Source organism: Barbus barbus (assembly GCF_936440315.1).
Source record: "Barbus barbus genome assembly, chromosome: 25".
NCBI classification, from domain to species: Eukaryota; Metazoa; Chordata; class Actinopteri; order Cypriniformes; family Cyprinidae; genus Barbus; species Barbus barbus.
In genome coordinates, this window is record NC_136753.1 from 24,093,928 (window position 1) to 24,105,951 (window position 12,024).

The window sequence follows — 12,024 nt, forward strand, 5'->3', positions numbered from 1 at the left end:
ATTTGGACTGATTACATATGATATTCAGAGCGGAATGATGCTGAGAGCGTTCCCATAGCGTCTCCGGACGCAGCTCGACGTTCCTGGAAGGGAACAACTGATGTTTCAAACAGATTAGATGATTCAAAACTACTGAAACTTCTAAATGATACTGACACTAAAAAGTACTGATGCTTAAAAACAATATTATTTCAAAAATACTACTTCAAAGAAACACTGATCTTTCCAAACAAATGTGATGCTTTAAAACAATGCTGATTCTTTACAAAACAATAAAGTTTCAAGTCAGATTTGATGCTTTAAAACAGTGTTTATGCTTCAAAGCAATTCTGACTAAACCAGGTTTGGTATTGTTCACAGAAAAAGAAGAAATGTCTGAATGTTACACATGCTATGTATCACGGTGACTTTCAAGGCTTATTCGAAATGTGATGTCCCTAGTGTTCCTATATCGCTCATAAACCACAAGCTGTTCTGCACTCAGAAATGTCAAGAATATTACGCTCATTTGCTAGACATTTGTTACAGTTTGACACTTAAACCGCACATCCCAGCAGGGCCCGTATTTGTAAAAGCCAATGCGGCGCCGCTGACCCTCATAAATTAAAGTGTGTATTCGACAACTCTGATGTGCTTTAAAGAGTATTGTATTCCTGTGAGGTGGATGAATTGCAAGCCGTCTCGAAAAGAGGGAGGGGGGATGCTGTATAGCTTACTCCTCTATCATATTCACTGCCCTTTCAAAGTGTATCACCTCCCCTATCGAATCATAATCCTGTTCCTGAGATATGCCAGGCTGAAAATGAAATATGTTTGCAGGTTTGTAAATGTATCACACATATTTTTTCCCAGTGTACGTGTGTAGAACCAATACTTTTAGTACAATCCAAACATTGCCTTTGGCAGCTGAATATGTGTCGAGGTTTTGCTGCCGTAAGCCACTGAGGATTTTTTCATATCTCTCTTAGGCCCTTGCTCTTCCCAGGTCTGTCTATATCTCTCTCTCTCTGATTCCCTTGACTCCTGAGAGATATATTGAGGGTAGGCTTGGTATCCAGACTGCAGCTGATTAGCTGTGAACAGGCCCATAGGCATAGGATCCTGTCTGTCCTTATTTGGATGAATGAATTATTAATATTTCACTGGTTTATCTGAAGTTACAGCTCCTCTTGCTTGTGTTGTTTTGTTTTCTAATCTTTTTTTGTCTTTCTCTCTTTCTCCCTCTCACCCTGTCCCTTGCTCATTCCGCAGCTAACAAAGCTGACTTTACATACGAAGAACACGACTTGCTCCTCTTGCAGTTGAATGGAAATAAAAGAGATTCTGTGACCTTGGAAGATGAAGATGTTGTTGCCATGGGAACTCTTAATCCTGCTGTCGCTCAAGTGCTGCCTAGCAGGTACGATATCCCCGACTTGCCTTTGATAGCTCACCTGTTCTGCATAGTCCAAACTTCAGCACAGAGAGTGGGTTTTTGTGCCTCTGTCTAATCTTTCGCTCATTCCTCTAGAGACAGATGCATGCTGGGAACAAGCTCTAGTGGTTGCCCCAGCAGGACATTTGTCTTGACACAGTTTCTGATTTTTCTCAGACTTATTTTGGCACACTTTGCTTGTTCGTAACAGAGTAGCATTGGAAACTTTATTCATGTTTATGTGCCTTTGAAGAATGTTCTAAAGCAGTTTAGTTTTTATGTTATATTGGGTGTTGAGCGGCAACCCAACATTATTTTTCAATCTTACTGAAGTTTGACTTTTTTACATTTATTAATATTGCATAAGTTAGTATTTTTAACTTGTTTTACAGTATATAAATGTATTTGAGAAGCAACATTGCATAAGAATTTTCACTTTCAGAGATTGCACTGTGAATTTAAATATATTTGTTCTTACTGCACTGGCAGTATATTTTTCTTTTATTTTATTTTCTTTTCTACATTTTTTTTATATTTATGCTTAAAAGCAAGTGAAAAAATCTGCCAGTGCACTAAGAAAAAAAAGAAATATAGTTTGTTTCATTATATTATTTGCATCGTTTTACCCTCATAATTAGAACAAACCTGTGACCCATCACTATGAGTTGAAGACCATTGTTTTACAGAATATCGAAAGAGTTATTGATATTATTTACATCTACTTATAGCACTTTAGAAATGCACTAAAACTCTCCATGTGCATAATCAGACCCTGTCAGCAGTGAAGTGTTTCAAAAGTCTTTTAAAGTTTCCATTAAAAAATGCATATTATATTCTCCAATGGTTCATGCAACTCTCAGCACATACTGCAGCGCTGTAAGGAAGAGGCCGTCTGAAGAGGCAGGTGCCCTATTTAAACGAACCAATGTCCCCCACTCAGTGCCGGTGCTCCAGTTATTGCCGTTGTTGTGCTACAGTAACTATGCCAACTCAAATGGACATTTGCATTCAAGCCACAGGTGCTCTTTTGATTGCACAGCTTGATATTCAGAAAGCTTAGCTGGAGAGAAGGAAGTGCAGAGGCCAGACAGCCTCAGATGGAAGGGCAGTAGCTATTCAGTGCCGAGGACCTGAGGAGACCAAACCCACATATCTACCAACCTGCCATAGCTTTGAAGACAGATTTTAAGATTTTTGTCTTTTTTTGTCAGTCACAGTGCTGATGAAACACTGACAAGCTGTGCGGTAATTAACTGCAGTAAATTTCCTGTCGGTGTAGAAGTTGATTAGATCTCTTGAAGATAATTGGTAGTAGCGTCAGGAAATAAATAAATCTCTTGTAGCCTACACATAATCAGAAATAATTCTCATTAGAATTATTAGAAGAAAATAGGTTATATTGAGGGAAAGAATCTACCAAAAGTGAAATGGTTATTTAACATTCAGATACTGAAAATGAATGTAGTTAATATTTAAACAATGAATGGATCTATAAGGATGTGGTTATAATAATAAGCATAAGAAGTTATTAAACTAGGATGGCTGCCCTCATTTTAAAGAGTCCCTGCTGGAAATGTGATTCATTGTAAGTGTAAGTAAATTCTTAATAACTTTAATAACATTACGATTACATTGCGATTAGAAATAAAATGTACAAATTCATTTCACACGATCTTTCAGAAATCATTCTAATATGCTGATTTGGTAACATTTCTTATTATTATCACAGTTGATCATATTGCATATCACAGTTGATCAAAACAATCATATTGCAGGAAAAAAAAAAACAGCATTTATTTGAATTTTTTGTAACAACATAAAAAAAAAATTGTCTTTACTATCACTTTTGATAGTGTCCTTGCTGAATAAAAAAAATAAAAAATCCTACTGACCCCAAACTTTTAAGCTAGGAGTGGGGGGTCAAAATTTTTGAACAGAATGGAGATGTGTACTTTTTTTATTTCACATATTTATTTTTTTCATTTAGTACTGCCCTTCAGAGGCTACATAAGATAGTTACATGTTTCCCAGAAGACAAAATAAGTTAAATTTACCTTGATCTTCAAACTCCAAAAGTTTTCACCCCCCGGCTCTTAATGCAACATTTTTGCTTCTGGTGCATCAGTGAGCATTTGAACCTTCTGTGATAGTTGCATATGAGTCCCTCAGTTGTCCTCAGTGTGAAAAGACGGATGTCAAAATCATACAGTCATTGTTTGAAAGGGTTCAAATACACAAAAATGCTGGAAAACCAAAGAATATGTGGGACCTGAAGGATTTTTCTTAAGAACAGCAGGCAGTTTAACTGTTCAGGACAAACAAGGGACTCAAGCAACTAGGCCCTATCACCAAAAAAAACAAAAACAGCTGTGGATCATTCAGGTAACAACACAGAATTAAGAATCAAGGGGATGTAAACTTTTGAACGGGGTAATTTTTATAAATGTAACTATTATTTTCTCTTGTGGACTACATGTAAACATCTTTTTTTATGTGAAATATATTATTCAGGTACTTAATAAATTATAACATTTTACAGATTCTGAAAGGGGGATGTAAACTTTTGACCTCAACTGTATTTATGAAGGAATTTTCCATATTGACTTTTTACAGGTGTTTTTGCTATATTTTGAATTTTGCACTTTATTGCGTTTTAGGGTTCACTGTTTTAGGGGTAATGGAAATGTCCGTAAAATTACTGGATAATGTCCTGGCAGAAATGACCAGCAGCTACATTTTCCTTTTTTTTTCTTTCATTCCCCCAGTATGCTTGGAATGAACAGTCCTGCTGAAGAGCTGTAGATGCTTCTTTGTATTATATTCATCCCTGTTGTGAATTCCATAAAGGGGTGGGGACAAAATCATCCATGACAAAAAGTGATGGGGACGTGTCCCCTTCCAAAATGACGGCTAAATGTGGACTGCTGTAAGTGTGCTACTCCTCGCTCTAAATGCTTCATTAATTCCCATCCTTCAAAGGACACACAAAAGGGAAAGTGAAAAAAGGTAGCATCTCTCACAGTGTGAGGAGACAGGGGTTCACCCCAGGCAAACACGCCCGGATACTTCCATTAGCTTGATGATGCGGGATGGGTTTTTTTTTTTTTGTCCTCATCAAGGTTAGGGACCTGTAAAAATGAATTTCATTCACTCAAAGAGAACAAGGAAAAAATTACAGGTGAGTTTTATTGAGGAAAAAAAAACACAATTCCTTTCTCTGTGGAGAGGCAGACATGTTTCTGAGAGCTTGTTTATTCATTTAAGAAATGATACATTTCACTGGAGTAATTACCACAACATGGGGTAATTAGGGAGGTGGATTGGTGTTTTGGCAGCAGTCAACCGAAACAACAGACCTAGCCACACTGCCATGCGTGTTAGGGGCCTGCCAAAAGAAGGACGTCATGTTGATACGGTTTCTGCTACAAGAGGGGAAATGAAAGCTGTTCCTCTGGCACGTGTTTACGTTGCAGATCTAATGAGCTCAGTGTGGGAAGTTGCTGAAAATAAATGAATAGTGCACATTAGACATAATGCGGACCTGATGTGTTCACACCTGTTTTATGATCTAGATTCATGTTCCAGATTGTGGATTATGAGCTTCTCAAATGTCTTCTTCTTTTTTCTTGTAGAGAGAATTATTCGACATGGCCCAGTGTTCACCCAAGAGCCCAGTGACAGTGTTTTCCCTTTAAGCACAGAGGACAACAAGATATTCATTAACTGTAAAGCCAAGGGAAGTCCAGCACCACATTACAAGTACGACAGTTTTCCTTAATATCTTCTCAATACAAATTGACATTGACATTCAAAGGTTTTATTTGCTATTTAGAACAATATTAAATCTTATTTGAATAAAAAAATATATTTTTAACAAGAATTATGACAGTTATTTAATGTTGCAGTTTTTAAAAGTTTAATTTTTAATGAAACATTTTGTCACTAGTGTCAAACTTTTGAACAATGTTATTTTGATATTATTAATGTAGTATTATAGTATTTATTTTTAAAAAAAGTTTTTTTTTTATTTTCATTTTCGTTTTTGTCATTTTTGTGCTTTGTCTTTTTTATATATTTCCATTTAATTTTTATTAATTTTATTTCAGTTTTAGTTTTAGTACTTTGTTTTTCAGTTATTTGCCAAGGCTACCAACTTTTAGTAGCCTTGGCATCTAATTTTATGTTTCTTTTGTTTTAGTTTCTTTTAGTGGTAACATTGCTGCTTTTGGATACATTGTGCATTTTATTTTAGATTTAAATAACAAATTCTACAGAAAATGTGTATATTTTAATGCTTAAATTTCTTCTCATCATCATTGCCCTGTGCCCATTCCACCTATTTTCATATTTAGGTGGAAATTCAACAGGGAAGATCTTGATATTGACATGGACTTCAACTACAGCCTTGTTGAGGGAAACCTTTTGATCAATAACCCTCAGGCAACTAAGCATGGCGGTGTTTACCAGTGTATCGCCACTAATGCATTTGGCACCATCCTGAGCCGAGAGGCTAAAGTGGAGTTTGCATGTAAGTGCAGATTAAACCATATGTTTTGAATATATGTGAATGTTTGAGAATAGCATCTGACAGTCTCCGCCACTCTTGATTACTATTACTTTGACTACACTGTCTGTATCCTTTGGAAGCTTTAAATGCATAAAATGTAAAAATGGTCACGTTGTTAGCTTTCATATTTCATGTTGTCATTTGGTCCATTAGTGGGTAAGATATACTTTCTTCCCTGATGTAGCAGGCTTTTAAACTGACAACTACATTTTCCTATCTAGAAGATTCCATCAGGAGATGTCCAATGGTGCCTAACTAAAATGCAGCCTGTCATGGAAAATTGAAAAAAAGGGCTTAAATCAACAGATAATCATAACACAGCAAGTCTGCCTCATTCATATTGGGTGTACATCTAAAAAACACATTGTTCATTCAAAATTTCACATTTAGATGGGTTTTTTTTTTTTCAGGTCTTGAGTGATGCAGGAAATTGTTGTAGGACTAATTGATGGTACTTCACTGGCAAAATTGGCATTTACAGAGTGGGAAAAAGCATTTTCCTAATGGTTTACCTTCTCACATAGCCATCAGTTCTGAAGTCTCGAAAAATACGTTTTATTTCTTAACTTATAAAAAGGAAAGTTTTTCATTATGTTTTTATTTCTTCTTGTTTATGCATTTGGGAAACACTTTTATCCAAAGCAACTTATATTGCATGCACAATATACGTGGAATTGAAGCCTTTTCCAAGAACGTTGTTCTTTGCTAATCTATAAAATATAGATCTGACAATATGCAGTTATCATAGCTATCATGACAACCACATGTCTACAGAAATCACCACTTTAGTCTGCAAGTTTCATGCATCTAAGTATATTTTCTTTTCTTTCTTTTTTACCCCAATTGCAAATTCTTACCTCATTCAACTTTTTTTCCCCTTGCTTTAAGCATAAACCTCACGAAATTTTAATATTTTTTGCGGTGTGTTTTATTTGCACAAAACACAACTCGTTTTACACAGGCATACATTCAAGAGGCTTGAGAGCTGATATTTGAATAAACACCACAGCTTTAGCCCAGTGTGGGATGTCATTTTGCCTGTCCCTTCATGTGCTATAGAGTGGCATTTCTAAAGGTCTCTGCTCTGTAAGTCGTCTGTTGCACGTCAGAGCGATGACAGTGCCTTTAATGAAAAGTAATGGCAATCCTATTATTTTGTTTTCGCAGACCTGCAGAATTTCAGCAGCAAGGCCAGAAGTCCAGTATTAGTGAGAGAAGGACAGGCTGTTGTGCTCTTGTGTGGTCCGCCACCCCACTTCGGAGGTACATTTTATTGTATTCTGTATGAATGTGAATGTTATTTATTACGTGCATCGGGGGGGTTTGCATATAAATACACAAGCCGCTCTTCTTTAAAGTTATCGCTACTCTACCACTTTGCTTTGTGTGAATAGAGCCTTTCATACAAAGCAAGAGTGACAATTGTTCGCAAAACCCGTTGACCTCTTTCCACGGCACATTTTTTATCAATTCAAGCTTTGTGTTTAGCCTGTGAAATAATGCTAAGCAAATCCGAGGTCAAGAATTGACTGCAAGTGGCAAACCTCTCTCCACTCTGCTCACTTAGTATGTATGGTACATGTTGGTTCAGATTGTATCTTAATCATCTCATATTGTGAGCAAATCAAGCTTTCAAATGACCGGAGCACAATGGCTTACTCTGGAGCTTGCATTCATGCACCAACCTCTTGGCATTTAGCTTCCCCTCCTCCTTCTTAATGGCACTTGTGCCCTTGTGGTCATTTGGAAAGGTTATTTTCTTAAGCCTTGGCCTTCTGTTGAAAGGTAATAAAGGCATGCGGTGGCTGGTTTAAAGCGACATGTCTCTTTATCCTCCGTTCCAGCTGTGCACCTCTTCTGTGTCTGTGTACAGCTGATTAGCAGCCCCTCAAAGAGCCACACACACATGCGCCAGAGGTGCAATTTCACGCCACCGCACCGCCGTTCTGTCATTCCGCCACATTTCCAGTCAAATCAATGGTCTTAAGTGACCCACACCTTCCCTGCTCCCCGCCCCCATCCTCCAGCTTCTATTTTCCTTCCCTCGTCCTCCCGCCACACTACCCTTGACTGTTTGCCACATTCCGTAATCCGAGGCTCTTTCATATGGATAATGCTTCTTGGAAATTTATACAATGGCTAGATACCGCAGCTCAGTCCTGGAAGTGGTTTTTATCAGGGGTGAAACTATGGAGGTCTGTATATTACCTGGGGAGAGCTATCCGTTAGCAGTCCTGCTAATCTCAATGGCAGTTGCTTGGCTGGTGAAAAACTAATGGTTTTCTATTTTAATACATTCTAAAATGTAATTTATTTCTGTAATGGCAAAACCAAATTTCCATCATAATTACTCCAGTCCTGTCACATGATCCTTCAGAAAGCATACTAATATGCTAATTTTGTGCTCAAGAAACGTTTCTTATTATTAGTATTAGTTGAAAAGAGTTGTGCTGCTTAATATTTTTGTGGAAACCAATTTTTTTCAGGATTATTTGATGAACAGGAAATTCAAAAGAACAGCAATTATTTAAAATAGTAATATTTAAAAAAAAAAAAAAAAAAAAAACTATAACACATACACAGACACATTAAATGTAGGGGTCAGAAAGATTTTTTTATTTTCTTTTTTTTTGTGTGTGTATATGTTACATTTGTACGTTTCTTTTTTTTTTTTGGAATAAGGTGCACGATAAGAGGTAATTTTGGTTGATTGTTAATTTAGTATTATTTTGATGTTAAATTACTGTTGGTTGTTTTCTAGACAGTTTGGAACATTGAACTGAACCTTGTTAATTTCAGAGATAGCTCTCCATTACTGTACAGCAGTGGTCTCAAACTCAATTCCTGGAGAACCACAGCGCTGCACAGTTTAGTCCCAACCAGCTCCAACTCACATGCTTGGAAGTGATTAGCTGGATCAGGTGTGCTTGATTATGGTTGGAGCTAAACTGTGCAGAGCTGTGGCCCTCCAGGAATTGAGTTTGAGACCAATGCTGTACAATAACTACTATCTGAAGTAAAAAAAAAAAAAAAAAAAGTCACCTCTTTTTACTCATAAATAGCTGTGTTCATTGGTCTGCTCTGTCACGTTTTCAGATTATAGTGGCTGTGAATTTGTTTCCTAAGAGACCAAAAGCCTTGAGCACAGTGCCCAGTAATGACGAGAGGTCCCTCACCTTGTCACCACTCCATTTATGATGGTTTTAATTCACTTTTTTCTGTCTTGAAGCCAAATGGTTCTTTTTCCTCAGTGCTGTACACTCTTAGATATGCTGTTTGAACCTTAAATAGCCCTTATCAATCCACATTTCAGCCACTCTAACCCCCTGTCTGCCCTCTAATAAACGCTGCTTAATTTGATACTTTCATACTTCATTTCATACCACAGGCATTGCTGTGCGGTCTTCCTACTGTATATTCCTGTCTCATTAAGAGTGAGAGGTGACATGAATGAATGGAGATAGAAGAAAAATGATGAAGGCTATTACAAAAGGAGCTTACGTCACAAAAAAAAAAGACAAGCAAAATAATTAAATCGAAAACCCATTCATTTGCTTGGGGTTGATTATAAAACAAATTTGCTGAACGATAATGCTATATTTTTCTGTAAAGATGATTCTAATTAAAATAAACTTATACTTTTCTTCTTTGTTTATTATTTTAGATGAATAACTACAACAGTAAATGTAGATACTTCAAATCAGTTCAGGGTTGTGTTAATTAAAATTACTTTAAAATCTTGTATTATTGAAAGATATTTGTATAACTTATATAGTTTTATAGAGAGTAAGAGAGAGAGAGAGAATAATGTGAGCACATGGTGTAACAATATTTAATTTCTCAAAATACTCTAATTTAGCCCAAACTCTTCAAAATGAAGGCAAACAGCAATATATAATAAATTCTTTTTTTTCCAGATTTTGATTTCAATATTTATTTTTATGAAGATGTCACAAACCAAAACATTGGACATTTTGTGGTGGGATATAAAAAGTTATAGCACAGCATAACACAAATACATGTATTTTGCCTGTCTGAACATAAATAGTTCAAATGAATGATTTAACTATGTATTTTGTCTTAAAACTTCCTCTTAGCATTTATTAGATCAGAATGCTTTTCATACACACACACACACTTGTAATATGTTTGCGTCACAGGTTATCATCTTTCATTGTAATGTTGTGTTTATTTGTAATCGTGAAGAATGAATGCAGATTTTGTAGAGCCAGAATATGCCTTTTTCATGGAACAATATTAGTTTTCAGCTCCTGTTGCTTGACTGTCAAAATCAAAACTGTATTGTTTTAACCTTGTTATATATAAACTCCCTTCCCACAGCTGAGCTCTAACAAGCTGAGAACATACACATCTAAATTTCATCCACAAATGGTTGAATTTAATAAAAAAAGTATTTTAAACAGTTTTCAAATTTTCTATTTCATAATGCATCAGGCTATACACTAAGTAGGGCATGAAGCATGTTGACTATATATCTGCGTTTGCAAAAATGTTAGTACTGTCGTCTAAAAAATTTTCTCCTCAGAAATCAGATACTCCTGGATATTTAATGGCCGCCCTAGCATTGTTGTTGGGGACAACCGACGATTTGTGTCTCAGAGGACTGGGAACTTGTATATTGCAAAAGTTGAGACATCAGACGTGGGCAACTACACATGTGTGGTAAGGAATGTGATGACCAACACGACTGTCTACAGTTCCCCAACTCCAGTGGTGCTACGTCGGGATGGTGAGTAGCCTGGAGGAACTGCTAACTGTGATGAACCGGTAGATTTGAGCATGACAGTGTTTGCTTTTCTGCCACTCAGAGACATAGCATTTGTGTATTCATAGTCTCTGAGCCATGCTCAGCCAACTGTGTGAGTGTGTGTGTGTGTGTGTGTGTGTGTGTGTGTGTGTGTGTGTGAGAGAGAGAGAGAGAGAGAGAGAGGGAAGGAAGGAAGGAAGGAAGGAAGGAAGGAGAAAAAATTCTGCATTAAGAAAGAAGATTTCCATCCTCACACACACACACACACACATACCCCAGGAGGCTCAACATCACTAGTCATTAGTGTCTGTTTAATATTCACCCAGACAAGGTATATGAAATAGGGAGGAGAGGTTTTGAATATTTTGAGTTCATGTGAATATTGAATATTTTTATCTATGAATATTTTGGGCACAAGACCACTGCTGAACTCTTATTACTTTACTAATTCTTATTTCTTACTTTTCTTTATGTTTGATCTACGTTCCCTGCTTAAAAGACCATTTTAGGCCAGAATAAATTTACATGATTTTCTAGTTGATGCAAGTCCACCAGCATAGCCAAATCTATCAGGATCTTTAGCTAAAGCTGGTTGACCAAGAAAATCTTGTTGGCAAAGCAGCGCTAACAAAATTATAGCAAAAAATTCTAGTTGATGAAAGTTTTTTTTCTTTTTAGTATAACTCTCTAAAATAGTTTTGCATGTATTTTTATTTTTATTTAATAAAAAAATCATAATTCACCTAATAAAACACTGTTATCACATATATCTGTTTTATATATGTGATAAAATAATGTGTTGTGTCTTGTTTGCACATAAAGTGATGTATGTACTATAAATAGTATAATCATATTTGAATTGTAGTGCATTGGTTTTACCCTAAAAGACTTGCCCATCCTCTTTTTCCAGCTGTGATGGGGGAGTATGAGCCAAAGATTGAAGTCCAGTTTGAAAAAATGCTTCACGTTGCCAAAGGATCATCAGTCCGACTGGAGTGTTTCGCTTTAGGAAAGTAGGTCTCTTCTTTACTAACAGATGGACTCCTTGTCTCCAGAGGGTTGCTTTGCTAACAGAGGATTGCCACGCTTGGCACATAGTACATCTTAGCAGTTTATTTAAGAGAAATGTCTCAGAAATATACAGGATCCTTTAATCTTAGTGAAGTAGTAGGAAACAGATGGAGAGGGGAAGGCATTATTTTTAAAAACAGCTGCAGACTGTGATCCAAGGGTGAGACAGGGTTCTGGCCTTGGATTGTCCACAGGTAATGTGTT

The 12,024-nt window shown here is 36.5% G+C and overlaps 1 protein-coding gene across 1 annotated transcript in view; it reads left to right on the forward strand.

The window, feature by feature from the left end:
- Nucleotides 1–1,338: 1,338 nt before the first annotated feature.
- Nucleotides 1,339–12,024, forward strand: part of LOC306845256 (contactin-4-like) — a gene marked incomplete at both ends in the record, with an annotated part of 34,599 nt that continues 23,913 nt past the window's right edge. Inside the window, 6 exons of the mRNA XM_079377946.1 lie at nucleotides 1,339–1,399; nucleotides 5,047–5,173; nucleotides 5,767–5,942; nucleotides 7,149–7,244; nucleotides 10,528–10,731; nucleotides 11,660–11,762. Coding sequence (XP_079234072.1) covers nucleotides 1,339–1,399; nucleotides 5,047–5,173; nucleotides 5,767–5,942; nucleotides 7,149–7,244; nucleotides 10,528–10,731; nucleotides 11,660–11,762 — 767 coding nt within the window. The remainder of the gene's footprint in view (nucleotides 1,400–5,046; nucleotides 5,174–5,766; nucleotides 5,943–7,148; nucleotides 7,245–10,527; nucleotides 10,732–11,659; nucleotides 11,763–12,024) is intronic.